The 19,419-nt window shown below is 46.0% G+C and overlaps 1 protein-coding gene across 1 annotated transcript in view; it reads left to right on the plus strand.

Annotated features, from left to right (window-relative positions):
• NFX1 (nuclear transcription factor, X-box binding 1) overlaps nucleotides 1-19,419 on the plus strand; it is a 154,724-nt gene that overhangs the window by 74,600 nt on the left and 60,705 nt on the right. The window contains exons 4-7 of the mRNA XM_075314894.1: nucleotides 373-450; nucleotides 555-660; nucleotides 2,957-3,028; nucleotides 4,620-4,759. Coding sequence (XP_075171009.1) covers nucleotides 373-450; nucleotides 555-660; nucleotides 2,957-3,028; nucleotides 4,620-4,759 — 396 coding nt within the window. The remainder of the gene's footprint in view (nucleotides 1-372; nucleotides 451-554; nucleotides 661-2,956; nucleotides 3,029-4,619; nucleotides 4,760-19,419) is intronic.

Consider the following 19,419-nt stretch of genomic DNA (forward strand, 5'->3'; position numbering starts at 1 on the left):
TGTGATGGCCTGGGCTGTGTAAGGGCAGATAATGGAACGGTTAGTCGAGCATTTAGCTCGAGCACCCGTGGTATTCTATCCAGCACTGAGCGTTCCGAGCACCCCGATACCTGATCAAGTACCCAGCACAGTAACTTGTTTTGACCGGACACCCCCTTTAAGTTAAAGTACCAATCCTTTAACAATGTTTGCCAGCTTTTATACCACCCTTATCCTAGAGGTTTAAAGATCAGCTTTGCGTTAAATATGCTTTATTTCTGTAAACCGTTATTTGCCTATAGTACTGCATTATGTGCACCAGTCAGGGAAAAGTCGTTATATGCAGCCCATTATAATATAATGTATTCTCATTTACATGTCATTTTCTTTCAGATGGAAATAGCGGTTGGAGATGCCCCGCCTGTCAAAATGTCTGCTCTCGGCCCCCGAGCATCTATACCTGCTTCTGTGGTACGCATGTCTGGGATGAACGTGAATCTGTATATAGTGAAAGCAAACAGTTGGTTTAAATAATGCAAACCAACATGACCATTGATTTCTGCTTAATCTTTCAGGTAAAGTCAACAACCCTGAATGGAATAGAAATGAAATTCCCCATAGCTGTGGTGAACTTTGTGCAAAGAAGCGCTCCGGCCTCGATTGTCCTCATACCTGCAACATGTAAGGCCAGCTGCAGACCGCTTCTATCCAGTTTATGCATAATGCTCACACTTTTCTTTCCGTGATATTCGATAAAAATAAGACGCACAACTCTACATTGCAATGTTTACACAGTAAATTAAGCCCCATTGCTCATTTCTGAAACTTATTTTTTGGTAATGGTCATGACTGACCTATTTATGAGGATCTCTCACCAAATTTTTCATGTTGAACTGAACACACAAGGTATTAATGACTGCAGAATAGAATAAGACGTTTTGTTTATTTTTAATTTTGCTTTGTCGTTGCTGAGATATGGGCAATTAAAGTACGGTATTTAGCACACAATCCGTTAAAGGGTTTGATTGGGACTTAAATATTGATGTCCTATCCTTAGAATAGATCATCAGTGTCTGATCGGCGAGGGTGCGGCACCCCCTACTCCCCGTCAATCAGCTTTTGTCGGTGCCGTCGCCAGCCGGAACTGGTGGCTTGTTGAGCTGCACAGCAAAGCGCTGTCAGCATTTCTGCCTCCTATTAGAATTAATAGGGGGCGGATGTGCATTACCTGTCCACAGCCATTAATCTGTGGACGGAGCTGTGCTGTGAAGCTGCGCAACTAAGTAGTTCCAGCCAGTAGCAGCATCGGAACAGCTAATCAATGGGGCTGCTGGGTTCCGCACCCCCACCAGCCAGACAATGATGACCTGTCTTAAGGATAGGACATAAATGCTAAAACCCCTTTAACTTAAGTCTCATTGGGTGTTTTCATCTGGGGTATGTTCTAATTTGTTACCTATTGTTAAGTTTAAGTGGGTGTTAACTCATTAGGTGCCAAGTAGTTTTCTAATATCTCCACAACAGAGGGCTAAAACAAACAAAAAAAACCAAACCTTTTTTATTCCACTCCACGGCCACTATCATTTTGTGTTTCCAGTTCAACATGAACAATCTGGTGTAGTAGATGCTGTGCATCCCTTTTACTTTCCATGAAGGTTATATTAGGTGAGGACAGCTGGCAGGGTTCTCCTTTAAAGGCTCCTCTCACTTGTCCTTTGCAGCTAGACACTAGAGGCTGTTACAAGGCCTTACTGTCAGACTTTGAATCATTTATTGACTACGCAGTGTCCTTATGTAGAAGTAATTACACTCTTTTTATATATTGGTGTAATTTGGCAGTTCTCCAATCTGTGCAGTACATCTTTGAGGCTGAGATAAGGAAGCAGGGCTCCTTCGGGGCATGCTATTCCTCGGTGGCTGCCCTTCAGGCCCCTCCAGTAGAATGCTCATTTACAACATACAGAGATCCCTTCCTCTTAAAATGCAGGTCATAATTTTGGCCATGGTCTAATGACAGTGCTGTTCTGTTATCTCATAAATCATGGCTGGACAACCTGTGGTCCACAAAGATATGCTTGTCTGTCCTAACCATTGGGGGCAAAGCTATGCTGGTCTGGCAGGTGTCTTCTCACATGTAGTTTCCATGCCAGATAAGACGAGCACACAATGTAGAATACTAATAGACTTGTGTGGCCATAGTAAAGAATGAAGCCTATTGTCTTTGGAAGGTAGGGGTTCAATCTGACAATGTGGCTTATGAAACCTAGAAATTGTTTCTTCATCTTAAAGATGTAATAAAAAGTAGGCCTAATTATATGTGTATATTCATCCTTTATGTCCCTCACTTACACTACTACTAGCTAAACAATTTGTGGATGAATGGATGAAATAACTTTTGTTGCTCTGGAAGTATATCTGTAGTTGGTGAATGACACAGAACAGTGTCCATGTACAGTATATTGAAGAACATGTATTCATTGTTTCTCCCTCTAGTGTACCAGCAGCTGTGGCAGTAACAATATGGACGATCTATTAATCCTGCCTTACACAGCATCTACCAGTGTGTCATGCTTTCTTAGGAAACGTTTGTCTAACTGTAAACCATCTATTGCTTGGCCTACTTTGCTGCCAAATTTTTGGTGCAGATTTCTGATGCAGTGTTGCATCTTGGACTCCATCATGCCATATCCCCAATGGAGCGAGGCAAAAAATGTGTCAAAAAACAATGTTGTACTACAGACTTTTGGTCAAAACGCCCTAGATTTGTGTCGCATTTAGCTTAGTAAATCTGTACTGCATACAGAAGGTGCTATAAAACACTGGCTAGTGGGTTTACAATAATGTATGCAGGAATTACACAAGTGCCTAATAACTGACTGAGAGTCTTGTACAGACCCTTGTGAAGCACTGTCAGTACTGCATTTGTTTTAGAACTAGGCATAACTAAAATTGTGGTTTTGTGTCCTTTTTTGTGTAGTCTGTGTCATCCTGGACCTTGTCCGTCATGTCCTGCCTTTGTGACAAAAACCTGTGAATGTGGAAGAACTAGGTGAGTGTGTAAACTGTGTTTATACTGTAGTTAGTGATTTTTGCACTTGTAAGCAACAATGTGGTAATGAAATTTCACATTTAAATACTGGGTAGGAGTTCCTAGATTTCTGCATGCATTATTCACGCCTCAAATACATTCCACCCCCCGAAAATAAATGGAAAGTTTAAAGTGCAGGACTCTTATCTTTAGTCCTCTTGAATCCTTACTGCTACTGCACAGCTGATACTTCTCTGCAGTAACAGGATTTTCTAGTCTTATCCATTTGTCCATTTACTTATCGGAAATATTTGAAATGCCTTTTTACACAGGCAGACCAAAATAAACGATGCACACTGATCTGTAATGAATCGCTCTGTTTCCTGCGCCACTGGTTTCCCTCCTCCCAGAAAAAAAGACTAGCCTAGGAGCCTAGAAATGTATAAAGACTAGCCTAGGTACCTAGATTGATATAAAGAAAGACTAGCCTAGGAACCTAGATTGATATAAAGAAAAGCTAGCCTAGGAGCCTAGAAATGTATAAAGGCTAGCCTAGGAGCCTAGAAATGTATAAAGACTAGCCTAGGAGCCTAGAAATGTATAAAGACTAGCCTAGGAGCCTAGAAATGTATAAAGACTAGCCTAGGAGCATAGAAATGTATAAAGAAAAAGTAGCCTAGGAGCCTAGATTGATATAAAGAAAGACTAGCCTAGGAGCCTGGAATGATATAAAGAAAGACTAGCCTAGGAGCCTAGATTGATATAAAGAAAGACTAGCCTAGGAGCCTGGAATGAGATAAAGCCTGTTTCTCGTGGCCAGCTTTATTAGGGTTTATAGAGCGTTCACAGCCATGCTGTCTCCACAACCTAATGGCCATATGGAGATTGTGTGCATTTGTTTTCCTTGGCACCCTAGCCGTGACATATGACAGTGTGATGAGTAATATGGGAATGTAATTAACGTTTTGTTGCTGATCCTTAGAACAGAAGTGTTTTGTTTTTTTCTTTGTGTGAAATGGCTCATTCTGATAGTCACTAGTCACCCCCTTGACAAGCTCAGCACAGTTAAATCTAAAAAATGTATAAAATACCTTAAATGAGAAAACAAAATCATGATGGTTGGAATCTGACCTCTCACATGGTAACATGTTGTGTGGACAAGCATTTAAGAAGACCAGGTAAGAGGTGAAAGTGGCCATTTTTTGCTCTCATTTTATTCCCCTTGCTCCCCTAATCTGCATCTTTTTTCAAATTTACATTTGGGTCTGTGAGATTTGTTGCTCTTTATTTAGAGCTCCCAATATGGCATCTTTAATTGTCTTTTCCAAAGTGGCAGGGCTCACAGGGTAATTATGCCGAGCAGCCTGAAGACCACTGTGAGCAACGTCCCCTTGTAAAGACCAGAACATTTGCGCACTAAAAGTCCATATCTCTAGAACTGTAGAAAAAAGCCGAATACTTTAGAGCAGCCGGAATACAATGAAAGCAGAGCAAAAGAGCGCCGATGCACACTGGATTATTCATTTCCAGATGCACATCTATGCAGGCATTGTCTATGAATGTCTTCCAACCTTTCGTTATAAGTTTACAGCTATTTTTGCTTGTTTTGCAGTCAGTCTGTTCGCTGTGGGCAGTCCTCTACTATGCACTGTGCAAATGTTTGTGGAAATCCATTGAACTGTGGGGAACACAACTGTAATCAGGTGTGCCATGCTGGGAAGTGCCAGCCTTGCCAGCAAATTATACATCAAGGTAGGAAAGATGACTCTTGTGTGGCCTTTGGGTATGTGCATTTACCGGATGGCGACCTCCACAACTACATGTCTGAACGCAGAACGGCAGACATTGTACAGTATTTATATGCACGTTCTTTTATTTCTGATCTTGCACGGTCTTCTTATGTAATGATAAAGTTCTATTAAATAAGTTAATTGTTTTAATGCCTCTGAATAATATAACCGGTATATATATTTTTATAAATGTGTTACTATGGTAGCAGAAGATTTTTATAGTGCTTAATCCTTTTTTTTCCTATAGTTTATTGTGCCCAATTTATTACACAGAAATGCAGCATTTGAAAGTCTTCATTGCAACTCTTTTGACTATTGAGGCAGGCTTTGGGCTTTATACTGTCAAATGCTCTCAAAGCAGAGATGCATTGTCACTATGGAGAATATCACATTGTTTCTTAGGCTTTTACTTAAAAAGCATTTGTCTTCAGTTAGCCCCTTTTACATAAAAGCTGATACATCAATGAGCTGGTCGTTGCATGTCTAGACTCACTAGGACCTGATGATCAGCTGCCTCCAACTGGCTGTCATTTACCACCCCCCCCTGTGCTGGCCACCACCTTTCTCAACCACTTCACCACCTGGCTACTTCATTTCCTTTCCACCGACATCCCCATTGACACCTCCCACTCACCTGTCTCTAAACGTCACTTCTTCATTCAGCCTTACCCAATGGTCCTCTGCAGCTACTCACAAAGATGGACACACGCTTGACCTTCTCTTCACTCGCCACTGTTCCCTATCTAAGTTCTTAAACTCACCCCTCCCGCTGTCTGACCATAACCTACTATCATTCTCTTCCCTCTCTTCTCCAAGTACACAACCCCCCTCCAGAAACTGTCATATCCGCTCGGAAATCTCAAACACCTTGATTTACACTCACTCTCTGTCCCTTCTCCCTCTTGCAGACATTGCTTCTTTACACAAGGCAGATGCTGCTGCCACTTTATATTTACACCACAATCTCAGGAGTTCTCAAATCAACTGCCCCCCACACACCTACTAAAACCCGCACGATCAACAGGCAACCTTGGTACACGAGCCAGACTACAGAACTGAGACGGGCTTCCAGGATTGCTGAGCGCAGATGGAAGAGCTCTCATTCCACCGAGCATTCTTGCCACTTTCAAGCCCACGCTCACTGCTGCAAAACAAACCTACTTCTCACCCCTCATATCCTCTCTATCTCACAACTCTAAACAGCTATTCAACCCTTTCAACTTTTTCCTCCGTCCCCCGGCACCAACTCCCTATCCTCTCATCTCAGCTGAAGACTTTGCCTCTTTCTTCAAGCATTGACAACATCAGAGCAAGCTTTGGCCCACAATCCCCACAGTCCCTCCTCATAGCTACTCAGCCCCCTTCTTCCAAATCCAGTTTGTCCACCATGACAGAAGATTTTCCAACTCTACTCTCAAGATCACATCTCACCACCTGACCACTTGACCCACTCCCATCCCACCTCATCCCCAATATCACCACAGTCTTCATCCCAACCTTAACCCATCTCTTCAACCTATCACTAACAACTGGTGTATTCCCTTCATGCTTTAAACATGCCTCCATCACACCCATCCTCAAAAAGCCCTCCCTTGACCCTTCCTCTGTGTCAAACTATCACCCCATATCACTTCTCCCCTATGCATCAAAACTGGAACAGCATGTCCATCTTGAACTGTCCTCGCACCTCTTTTCCTGCTCCCTCTTTGACGAGCTACAATCTGGCTTCCGACCGCATCATTCCACTAAAACTGCCCTAACTAAAGTCACCAATGACCTACTAATCGCCAAAGCCAAGCGACACTACTGTCTCCCTCCTCCTGGACCTGTCCTCTGCCTTTGACTCATTAGACCACTTCCTCCTACTACAGATACTCTTGTCTCTAGGCATCACAGACTTGGCACTATCTTGATCTCCTCATACTGTGTTTTTCCAAAAATAAGACCCTGTCTTGTATGTTTTTTTTACCCCCAAAAAAGCACTAGCGCTTATTTTTGGAGGAGGTCTTATTCTTGGAGTAACACGGTTTACCCCCCCACTTCCCAGGAGACTCATACTCAGCATAATCAGACCTGGACGTCTGCGTGGCTCCCAGGTCCTCCCTGTGATCTCCGGTGGGTGCTGCACGGCGTCCTCCCCTGCTGCTGGCTTACACGCTGACACACAGCAGAACACACACACAGCCGATCTCACTCACTCACACTCTCTCTCTCTCTCTCACACACACACACACACACACACACACACACACACACACACACACACACACACACACACACACACACACACCAGATTGTACACATCCCATCCATCGCTTCCGGCCACAGGAAATGATGGGAGGAAGTCACGTGTCCGGCCGCAGGTCCTGTTCTGCAGGTCCTTGCGCTCCACCGCACAGGCTCTCAGGATTTTTTGCTGGCGAGAAGAGATCGGTGTCGCTGGATGTGGTGAGTATGTATGCGATCCGATGTGTGTGCTATCCGATGTTTGTGTGTGGGATCCGATGTTTGTGTGTGTGATCTGGTGTGTGCGGGAATGCGATCACTGCAGGTCCTGCCACTCTGCGTCAGGTGAATGTGATTATGGGGTGCCCGCTGTCTATAATGACGTGTCCTGCAGTATCTGTATCTTTTTTAGCTGCACGGACACTTCATTATTGATCCGTGACTAGGGCTTATTTTCAGGGGAGGGCTTATATTAGCCTTGCTCTGAAAATCCCTGCTAGAGCTTATTTTTGGGGAGGTCTTATTTTTGGAAAAACACGGTACCTAACTGACTGAACTTTCAGCGTCTCCCACTCTCACACCACTTCCTCATCTCGCCCCCTATCTGTTAGTGTCCCCTAAGGTTCAGTTCTTGGGCCACTGCTGTTCTCCATCTACACCTTCGGCCTGGGACGGCTCAGAGTCCCACGGCTTCCAGTATCATCTCTATGCCGATGACACACAGATCTACCTCTCTGGACCTGACATCACCTCCTTACTAACCAGAATCCCACAATGTCTCTCTGCTATATCAACCTTTTTTCTCTGCTCGATTTCTAAAACTGAACATGGACAAAACAATTCATGCTTTCCTCCTCCTCACTCAACTCCCACACCTGACCTATCTATTAAAGTCAATGGCTGCTCACTTGCCCCCGTCCAACCTGCTCGCTCCCTGGAAGTAACTCTAGACTCTGCTTTCTTTCAACCCAAACATCAAAGCCCTCTTTACCTCCTGCCGCCTCCAACTCAAATATATTTCCTGCATTTGTACATTCCGTTCCCAATAAGCTGCAAAAACCCTAGTGCATGCCCTTATTCTCTCCCACCTGGACTATTGCAACCTCCTGCTCTGTGGCATCCCTTCTAACAGTCTCTTGCACCCCTACAATCTATTCTAAACTATGCAGTCTGACTAATCCACCTGTCCCCCCGCTACTCCACAACCTCTCCTCTTTGCCAATTCTTTCACTGGCTTCCCATTGCCCAACCACTCCAGTTCAAAACCGCAACCATGACCTACAAAGCCATCCATAACCTGTCTCCTCCTTATATCTGTGACCTAGTCTCCCAGTATTTACTTGCACGTAACCTTTGATCCTTCCAAGATCTCCTTCTGTACTCCCCTCTCATCTCCTCTTCCCACCACGGCATCCAAGTTTTCTCCAGTGCATCCCCCATACTCTGGAATACTCTGCCATAAGATATCAGACTTTTGTCTACCTTGACAAGCTTCAAAAGGAACATGAAGGCTCACCTCTTCTGACCTGCCATAACCCTCAGTCAGCACTGCACGACCATATCTACCGTCACCTACTGTATCTTCATTCATCCCTTGTAGACTGTGAGCCCTTGCGGACAGGGTCCTCTCCCCTCCTGTACCTGTCTGTGTATTGTTTTGTTTATGACTATTGTACTTGTCCCTACTATGTATACAGTGGAACCTCGCTTTACGAGTAACCCACTTAACGAAAATTTCGCTTGACAAGCAAAACTTTCTGTAAATTTGTAACCCGGTTTACGAGTAAGCTTTGCTGTACGAGCAAAATCCTCACCGCGCACACTTCCGGTTCCGTATGTCCACCGCGCTCTGACCCGCACTTGCAGTACACACAAACACACACAAGCACGCACACACATACAGTATCATGCTCACCTTACCTTCCGTTCTACCGCCGGCCTCATGGTTCTTGTAGTTCGCTGGCTCATTGCGACGTCCTCGCGGCAAACTACAAGACCCAGGAGGCGTGTGTGGTGTGGTGTGGTGTGTGTGTGTGAGATGACACAATAGGGGACCTGAATGGGACATTTAACAAGTTGTGGAACGAATTGTCTGTATGGGAAATCTTGCGTTGCTAGACGAGTAACATGGTTAACAAGCACACTCCCAGAACGGATTGTTCTCGTTAACCAAGGCTCCACTGTACTCCTTTCTCATATATAGCGCCATGGAATAAATGGCGCTATAATAATAATAATAATCTTGGGGGAAGTTGCCTTTGGAAGGACTTTTCTCATGCCTAACAAGTCGCCTCTCCATTCTGACCTATTGATGGGTGCCCGAGTGTGGGGGCCCCTTCCATACTGATCACTTACTCTAACAAAGGATGTGGACAAGGTGTGTCTTCAGGAGATAAGCCCTTTAATTTCTTGCTACATTCATACATATATTTAAAAATCTATTTTTTTTTCTTTCGAGATGTGGAGATGTAGATTAATGTATAATACAAATATTTATATAGTGTTTCTATATAGACACACACTGCTATATTCAGTGCCTTGAAAAATTATCTGTGATCTTTGCCACACTTTTTCCACGTTACACCCACAAACTTAAATATATTTTATTGGTATTTTATGTGATATACCAATTCAGAGTAGCAACTGTTAAATATTTCAAAATAATATAAATCTGAAATTTATGACATGCATTTGTATTCAGCCCCCCTGTGTGAATACTTTGTAGAACCATCTTTTGCTGTTCTTACTGCTGCTAGTCTTTTGGGGTTGTCTCTGCTAGTTTTGTACAACTAAAAGCTGAAAATGTTGCTCATTCTTTATTATAGAATAGCTCTACCTCAGTGAGATTGGACGAAGGCGTCTGTGAACAGCAAATATCAAGTATTTCCGCAGATTCTCAATGGGATTTAGTGGTTTGAGCGACTCAAACACATGAATATGTTTTGGTCTAAGCCATTCCATTGTGACTCTGGCAGGATGTATAGGGTCATTGTCCTGCAGTCTCAAGACGTCTGCAGCTTCTAACAGGTTTTCCTCCAGGATTGCCTATATTTAGCTCCATCAACTCTGACCAATTTTTCTGTCTCTGCTGAAGCATCCCCACAGCAGGATGCCACCACAAGCATATTTTCAGGATGACTTGCAGTGTTTAGTTTTCTTCGACACATAGCGTTTTGCATTTAGGACAAAAAGTTCTTCTGTGGGCTCATCTGACCAGAGCACCTTCCATATGCCATGTAAGGGACACAGGTAGCAAATGGAAGAGGGTGCTCTGGTCTGATTAGATGAAATTGGGACTTTTGAAGAGATGTTTTGGTCCCACAGAGCCATGATCGCCACATAGTCTATATGAGATTACATTAAACAGGATATGCACAAGCCTACATCCACAGATCTGTGGTTAGTTCTCCAAGATGTTTGGAACAACTTCCCTGCTGAGTTACATAAAAAAACTGTGTGCAAGTGTATGTAGAGGAATTAATGCTGATATGAAGGTAGAGTGGTTACACCAAATATTGGTTCAGTTTATATTTCTTTGTCGCTCTATTGGGAGACCCAGACAATTGGGGTGTATAGCTACTGCCTCCGGAGGCCACACAAAGTATTACACTTAAAAGTGTAAGGCCCCTCCCCTACTGCCTATACACCCCCCGTGGGATCACGGGCTCCTCAGTTTTCATGCTTTGTGCGAAGGAGGCTGACATCCACGCATAGCTCCACTGTTTAGTCAGCAGCAGCTGCTGACTTTGTCGGATGGAAGAAAAGAGGGCCCATACTAGGGCCCCCAGCATGCTCCCTTCTCACCCCACTTTTGTTGGCGGTGTTTGTTAAGGTTGAGGTACCCATTGCGGGTACGGAGGCTGGAGCCGACATGCTGCTTTCCTTCCCCATCCCCTTAGGGCTCTGGGTGAAGTGGGATCCTATCGGTCTCCAAGCACAGGAGACCGTGCTCCGTCCACAGCCCCTGGGAATCTGCTGGACATGGAGCTGAGTATCGTCAGGGACAGGGCCCTGCTACATTAAGGTACTCTGGGTCCCCGTACAGATCGCGCACACACACCAGCATTGCTGGGTGTGTTAGTGCGCCGGGGACAGCAGCGCGGCGCGCTGGTGCTTTACTCACTGCAGCTTTGCTGAGTGAGTTTCTGTATTAGGAACTGCCGCGCCGGCCGCGGCTGGCGGTTTTTTACACTGCGGCGCGGCTGGGACGTGTGGTGCGCCGGGGACTTCCGCGCTGGCCGTGCTTATACAACGGCCGCGCTTATAAATCGAGTCCCCGGCTTTTGCGGCCTTGTTCCGTTTCGTTCCCGCCCCCAGGCCTGCCAGTCAGAGGAAGGGCGGGACGCTGGTCAGAACGTCAGCGCCGAGGGCTGGAGTCTGCTTAGCATACTCCAACCCCCCTCACTAGGCACAGTGGGATGCTAGTTTCCCGCACTTTGTCTGGGGCACGCCCACGGCCCGCCCCTCTTCACAGGACGCCGGCAGCCATTCCTGTTTGCAGTCTGAGTGGAGAAGGGACACGAGCTCTGGGAGACCCAGGCACGGGATTCTGGCGGTCACACACCCGCTTTTCAGCGGGCGGTAAGCAGCCCTCGAGGGCTCACCCCACTAGTGCCGCAGTGTTCATTTGTACTTTATGCTTGTATGCTATACATTGCATTGTACGGTCGCTATTCTTGGCTATATACCCTCCTAGATTGCTAGACAACAGCATGTCGTCCGCAAAAAGCAAAGGGGCCAAGACACAGGCTTTCTATGCTACTTGTACCGCATGTAAGGCTGTTCTACCGGCAGGTGCCACTGACCCCCATTGTGTGCAATGTTCGGCCCCTGTAGCACTTGCTCAGCCGGGGCCTCTGCTAGAGGTGGCCCAAGGAGAACCACCTGTGAACACTGTCCAGGTGACAGGGACGGAGTTTGCAGTTTTTGCTGATAGACTGTCGGTGACTATGTCTAAAATCCTTGAGACTTTGCAGTCCAGACCGGTAACTCAGACCATGGGCACTGTTGATTCAATGCTCCCTGGTTCCCCTCTTTTGGAACACATCCGTGCTCCGGGGGGGTCCCATGCATCCCGGGGTGATGGCTCTGACACGGACGACAGTCCCAGACAGCCTAAGCGAGCTCGCTATGAGCGACCCTCGACTTCATCACACTGGTCAGGGTCCCAGCAGGAAGGCTCTCTGTTTGATGAGACAGAGGTTGCTGATCAGGATTCTGATCCTGAGACCGCTCTCAATCTGGATACACCTGATGGGGACGCAATAGTGAATGATCTCATAGCGTCCATCAATAAAATGTTGGATATTTCTCCCACAGCTCCTCCAGTGGAGGAGTCAGCTTTACAGCAGGAGAAATTCCATTTCAGGTATCCTAAGCGTAAATTGAGTACTTTTCTGGACCACTCTGACTTTAGAGAGTCAGTCCAGAAACACCACGCTTATCCAGATAAGCGTTTCTCCAAACGTCTTAAGGATACACGTTATCCCTTTCCCCCTGACGTGGTCAAAGGCTGGACCCAGTGTCCAAAGGTGGATCCCCCAATCTCCAGGCTTGCGGCTAGATCCATAGTTGCAGTGGAAGATGGGGCTTCACTTAAAGATGCCACTGACAGACAGATGGAGCTCTGGTTGAAATCCATCTATGAAGCTATCGGCGCGTCGTTTGCTCCAGCATTCGCAGCCGTATGGGCACTCCAAGCTATTTCAGCTGGTTTGGCGCAGATTGACACTGTCACACGTACATCTGTTCCGCAAGTAGCGTCCTTAACCTCTCAAATGTCTGCATTTGCGTCTTACGCTATTAATGCTGTCCTGGACTCTACAAGCCGTACGGCAGTGGCGTCCGCCAACTCCGTGGTTTTACGCAGAGCATTGTGGTTAAGGGAATGGAAGGCAGATTCTGCTTCCAAGAAGTGCTTAACCAGTTTGCCATTTTCTGGTGACAGACTGTTTGGTGAGAGATTGGATGAAATCATTAAACAGTCCAAGGGTAAGGATTCATCCTTACCTCAGCCCAGACCAAATAAACCCCAACAGAGGAAGGGACAGTCGAGGTTTCGGTCCTTTCGAGGCTCGGGCAGGTCCCAATTCTCCTCGTCCAAAAGGACTCAAAAGGATCAGAGGAGCTCAGATTCTTGGCGGGCCCAGTCACGCCCAAAGAAAGCAGCCGGAGGAACCGCTACCAAAGCGGCTTCCTCATGACTTTCGGCCTCCTCTCTCCGCATCCTCGGTCGGTGGCAGGCTCTCCCGCTTTGGCGACATTTGGCTGCCACATGTCAAGGACCGTTGGGTGAGAGACATTCTGTCTCACGGGTACAGGATAGAGTTCAGTTCTCGTCCTCCAACTCGATTCTTCAGAACTTCTCCACCTCCCGGCCGAGCCAATGCTCTTCTGCAGGCGGTGTGCTCTTTAAAGGCAGAAGGAGTGGTGATCCCTGTTCCTCTTCAGGAGCAAGGTCACGGTTTTTACTCCAATTTGTTTGTGGTGCCAAAAAAGGACGGGTCTTTCCGTCCTGTTCTGGACCTAAAACTGCTCAACAAGCATGTGAAAACCAGGCGGTTCCGGATGGAATTCCTCCGCTCCGTCATCGCCTCAATGTCTCAAGGAGATTTCCTAGCATCAATAGACATCAAAGATGCTTATCTCCACGTGCCGATTGCTCCAGAACACCAGCGTTTTCTACGCTTCGTTATAGGAGACGAACACCTTCAGTTCGTAGCCCTGCCTTTCGGTCTGGCGACAGCCCCAAGGGTCTTCACCAAGGTCATGGCAGCAGTAGTAGCAGTCCTGCACTCTCAGGGTCACTCTGTGATCCCTTACTTAGACAATCTACTTGTCAAGGCACCCTCTCAAGAGGCATGCCAACACAGCCTGAACGTTGCGCTGGAGACTCTCCAGAGTTTCGGGTGGATCATCAACTTTTCAAAGTCAAATCTGACCCCAACCCAATCGATAACATACCTTGGCATGGAGTTTCATACTCTATCAGCGATAGTGATGCTTCCGCTGGACAAACAGCGTTCACTACAGACAGGGGTGCAATCTCTCCTTCAGGGCCAGTCGCATCCCTTGAGACGCCTCATGCACTTCTTGGGGAAGATGGTAGCAGCAATGGAGGCAGTCCCTTTCGCGCAGTTTCATCTGCGTCCATTACAATGGGACATTCTCCGCCAATGGGACGGGAAGTCGACGTCCCTAGACAGGAACGTCTCCCTTTCTCAGGCGGCCAAGGATTCTCTTCAGTGGTGGCTTCTTCCCACCTCATTGTCAATAGGAAAGTCTTTCCTACCCCCATCCTGGGCGGTGGTCACAACGGACGCGAGTCTATCAGGGTGGGGAGCAGTTTTTCTCCACCACAGGGCTCAAGGTAAGTGGACTCAGCAAGAGTCCACCCTTCAGATCAATGTTCTGGAAATCAGAGCAGTGTATCTTGCCCTACAAGCCTTCCAGCAGTGGCTAGAAGGCAAGCAGATCCGAATTCAGTCGGACTACTCCACAGCGGTGGCATACATCAACCACCAAGGAGGGACACGCAGTCGGCAAGCCTTCCAGGAAGTCCGGCGGATTCTGACGTGGGTGGAAGACACGGCGTCCACCATATCCGCAGTTCACATCCCGGGCGTAGAAAACTGGGAAGCAGACTTCCTCAGTCGCCAGGGTATGGACGCAGGGGAATGGTCTCTTCACCCGGACGTGTTTCAGGAAATTTGTCGCCGCTGGGGGAGGCCGGACGTCGACCTAATGGCGTCCCGGCACAACAACAAGGTCCCGGCCTTCATGGCACGGTCTCACGATCTCAGAGCTCTGGCGGCGGACGCCTTAGTTCAAGATTGGTCGCAGTTCCGGCTGCCTTATGTTTTCCCACCTCTGGCGCTGTTGCCCAGAGTGCTACGCAAGATCAGGTCCGACTGCCGCCGCGCCATCCTCGTCGCTCCAGACTGGCCAAGGAGGTCGTGGTACCCGGATCTGTGGCATCTCACGGTAGGACAACCGTGGGCAATACCAGACCGGCCAGACTTGCTGTCTCAAGGGCCGTTTTTCCATCAGAATTCTGCGGCCCTGAGCCTGACTGTGTGGCCATTGAGTCCTGGATCCTAGCGTCTTCAGGATTATCTCAAGAGGTCATTGCCACCATGAGACAGGCTAGGAAACTATCCTCTGCCAAGATCTACCACAGGACGTGGAAGATATTCTTAACTTGGTGCTCTGCTCAGGAAGTTTCTCCCTGGCCATTTGCCTTGCCTACGTTTCTTTCCTTCCTGCAATCCGGGTTGGAAAAAGGTCTGTCGCTCGGCTCCCTTAAGGGACAAGTCTCTGCGCTATCTGTATTTTTTCAGAAGCGCCTAGCACGACTTCCTCAGGTACGCACGTTCCTGCAAGGGGTTTGTCATATCGTCCCTCCTTACAAGCGGCCGTTAGAGCCCTGGGATCTGAACAGGGTTCTAATTGCTCTCCAGAAGCCGCCTTTCTAGCCTTTGAGGGATGTTTCCCTGTCTCGCCTTTCACAGAAAGTGGCCTTTCTAGTAGCGGTCACGTCTCTTCGGAGAGTGTCCGAGCTAGCAGCGCTGTCATGCAAATCTCCCTTCCTGGTGTTTCACCAGGACAAGGTGGTTCTGCGCCCGATTCCGGAGTTTCTCCCTAAGGTGGTATCCCCCTTTCATCTCAATCAGGATATCTCCTTACCTTCTTTGTGTCCTCGTCCAGTTCATCAATGTGAAAAGGATTTGCATTTGTTGGATCTGGTGAGAGCACTCAGAATCTACATTTCCCGCACGGCACCTCTGCGCCGCTCGGATGCACTCTTTGTCCTTGTCGCCGGCCAGCGTAAGGGGTCGCAGGCTTCCAAATCCACCCTGGCTCGGTGGATCAAGGAACCAATTCTTGAAGGCTACCGTTCTGCGGGGCTTCCGGTTCCCTCAGGGCTGAAGGCCCATTCTACCAGAGCCGTGGGTGCGTCCTGGGCATTACGGCACCAGGCTACGGCTCAGCAAGTGTGCCAGGCGGCTACCTGGTCGAGTCTGCACACTTTTACCAAGCATTATCAGGTGCATACCTATGCTTCGGCGGACGCCAGCCTAGGTAGACAAGTCCTTCAGGCGGCGATTGCTCACCTGTAGAAAAGGGCCGTTTTTATGGCCCTATCACGAGATATTATTTTACCCACCCAGGGATTGCTTTTGGACATCCCAATTGTCTGGGTCTCCCAATAGAGCGACAAAGAAGAAGGGAATTTTGTTTACTTACCGTAAATTCCTTTTCTTCTAGCTCTAATTGGGAGACCCAGCACCCGCCCCTGTTTTTTTGTATACACATGTTGTTCATGTTGAATGGTTTCAGTTCTCCGATATTCCTTCGGATTGAATTTGCTTAAACCAGTTTATTGGCTTTCCTCCTTCTTGCTTTTGCACTAAAACTGAGGAGACCGTGATCCCACGGGGGGTGTATAGGCAGTAGGGGAGGGGCCTTACACTTTTAAGTGTAATACTTTGTGTGGCCTCCGAAGGCAGTAGCTATACACCCCAATTGTCTGGGTCTCCCAATTAGAGCTAGAAGAAAAGGAATTTACGGTAAGTAAACAAAATTCCCTTCTTCTCCTCTGTTCCTTCACTTTTCGTTTTCATATGTGATAAAAAATGAACTATGAATTCTTGTACTTTTGAAACCATTCTTAATATTAATATATATATATATATATATATATATATATATATATATATATATATATATATATATATATATATATATATATATATATATATATATATATAATATAATATATATAATGTGCCTACAAGTAGTATTCAACCCCCGGCAGGTTTGATAAGATGCAAATAAGTTAGAGCCTGCAAACTTTAAACAAGAGCAGGATTTATTAACAGATGCATAAGTCTTACAAGCCAACAAGTTATGTTGCTCAGTTAAATTTTAATAAATTTTCAACATAAGTGTGGGTCAATTATTATTCAACCCCTAGGTTTATTATTTTGTGGAATAACCCTTGTTTGCAATTACAGCTAATAATCGTCTTTTATAAGACCTGATCAGGCCGGCACAGGTCTCTGGAGTTATCTTGGCCCACTCCTCCATGCAGATCTTCTCCAAGTTAGCTAGGTTCTTTGGGTGTCTCATGTGGACTTTAATCTTGAGCTCCTTCCACAAGTTTTCAATTGGGTTAAGGTCAGGAGACTGACTAGGCCACTGCAACACCTTGATTTTTTCCCTCTTGAACCAGGCCTTGGTTTTCTTGGCTGTGTGCTTTGGGTCGTTGTCTTGTTGGAAGATGAAATGACGACCCATCTTAAGATCCTTGATGGAGGAGCGGAGGTTCTTGGCCAAAATCTCCAGGTAGGCCGTGCTATCCATCTTCCCATGGATGCGGACCAGATGGCCAGGCCCCTTGGCTGAGAAACAGCCCCACAGCATGATGCTGCCACCACCATGCTTGACTGTAGGGATGGTATTCTTGGGGTCGTATGCAGTGCCATCCAGTCTCCAAACGTCACGTGTGTGGTTGGCACCAAAGATCTCGATCTTGGTCTCATCAGACCAGAGAACCTTAAACCAGTCTGTCTCAGAGTCCTCCAAGTGATCATGAGCAAACTGTAGACGAGCCTTGACATGACGCTTTGAAAGTAAAGGTACCTTACGGGCTCGTCTGGAACGGAGACCATTGCGGTGGAGTACGTTACTTATGGTATTGACTGAAACCAATGTCCCCACTGCCATGAGATCTTCCCGGAGCTCCTTCCTTGTTGTTCTTAGGTTAGCCTTGACACTTCGGACAAGCCTGGCCTCGGCACGGGTGGAAACTTTCAAAGGCTGTCCAGCCCGTGGAAGGCTAACAGTAGTTCCATAAGCCTTCCACTTCCGGATGATGCTCCCAACAGTGGAGACAGGTAGGCCCAACTCCTTGGAAAGGGTTTTGTACCCCTTGCCAGCCTTGTGACCCTCCATGATCTTGTCTCTGATGGCCTTGGAATGCTCCTTTTGTCTTTCCCATGTTGACCAAGTATGAGTGCTGTTCACAAGTTTGGGGAGGGTCTTAATTAGTCAGAAAAGGCTGGAAGAAGAGATAATTAATCCAAACATGTGAAGCTCATTGTTCTTTGTGCCTGAAATACTTCTTAATTCTTTAGGGGAACCAAACAGAATTCTGGTGGTTTGAGGGGTTGAATAATAAATGACCCTCTGAATAAACTTTTCACAATTTAAAAAAAAATAAAAAAAAGAAATAACATTCTTTTTTGCTGCAGTGCATTTCACACTTCCAGGCTGATCTACAGTCCAAATGTCACAATGCCAAGGTAATTCCGAATGTGTAAACCTGCTAAATCTGCAGGGGGTTGAATACTGCTTGTAGGCACACTGTAGTGCACTGTGTGTATATGTATGTATGTATGTATGTATGTATGTGTATATATGTGTGTGTGTGTGTGTGTATATATATAAAAATATATATATATAATATATATATATATATATATATATATATATATATATATATATATATTTTTTTTTATATATATATATATATAATATATTTATTAGTTATAGATAATCACTTTGAGACTTTGCAGCTGAATAAAACAGTTTTACCTATTCCAGAATATTTGTTTTCATGATTGTTTGAGTTCTTGAGCTCTACAGTAAAATTGTGTGCAAATTACAGAACTGTATATGTTGGTCTTTATTTGTGGGACTTTTGTAGACTGTTGCATATTAATGTAACTTTTAACATTCAAGCAGTACGTCATTCTTGTGTGTGGCGGTAGGGAGCTATGTATAGTTTGGTAGTCATGGGAGGGCCTTTCTTACATTCCTGACTGCTTATTCAACTGTCCATGACAAAAGGTTTTATTCCTTTTGTTTAACTCTTAAATGCCAGTGTCACTATGAGCTATGGACTTAAGCTGTTGAGATCCGAGTTGTTTTACCAAGTCACTCACCGTTGTACTGCCTTGTGTCATGGCGTGAGCACAGCTTTTGAGTTTGCATCATCACTATGTGTAGCACGTGATGTCAAGGGGTTAGTTTCCGGATGTATGCCGCCATATATACATACAGTATGACAAATGTTCCCACTGAATGTAGTGTAATTTTAGCCTAATCAGAGCAACCAATCTGCAGATGTGTTCTCTGTAGTATACATCATCTTAACTATATTAAAGCATGACCATCTGTTTTATTGCTGCCTATTATATTTACCTCAATTTTGCATTCTGTTTCTGCAAATGTTAATTGTAATCTGACACCAGGTTTTTGTACCACATCTGAGAGCAACATGATGTAGGGGCAGAGACTCTGATTCCAATGATTTATCACTTACTGGGCTGCTTGCTGCAGTTTTGAAAAACATCACTTTTATCTCCTGCAGATCTAGCAGTCCTCTGCTGA

The sequence above is a fragment of the Anomaloglossus baeobatrachus genome, chromosome 6, assembly GCF_048569485.1.
Source record: "Anomaloglossus baeobatrachus isolate aAnoBae1 chromosome 6, aAnoBae1.hap1, whole genome shotgun sequence".
NCBI classification, from domain to species: domain Eukaryota; kingdom Metazoa; phylum Chordata; class Amphibia; order Anura; family Aromobatidae; genus Anomaloglossus; species Anomaloglossus baeobatrachus.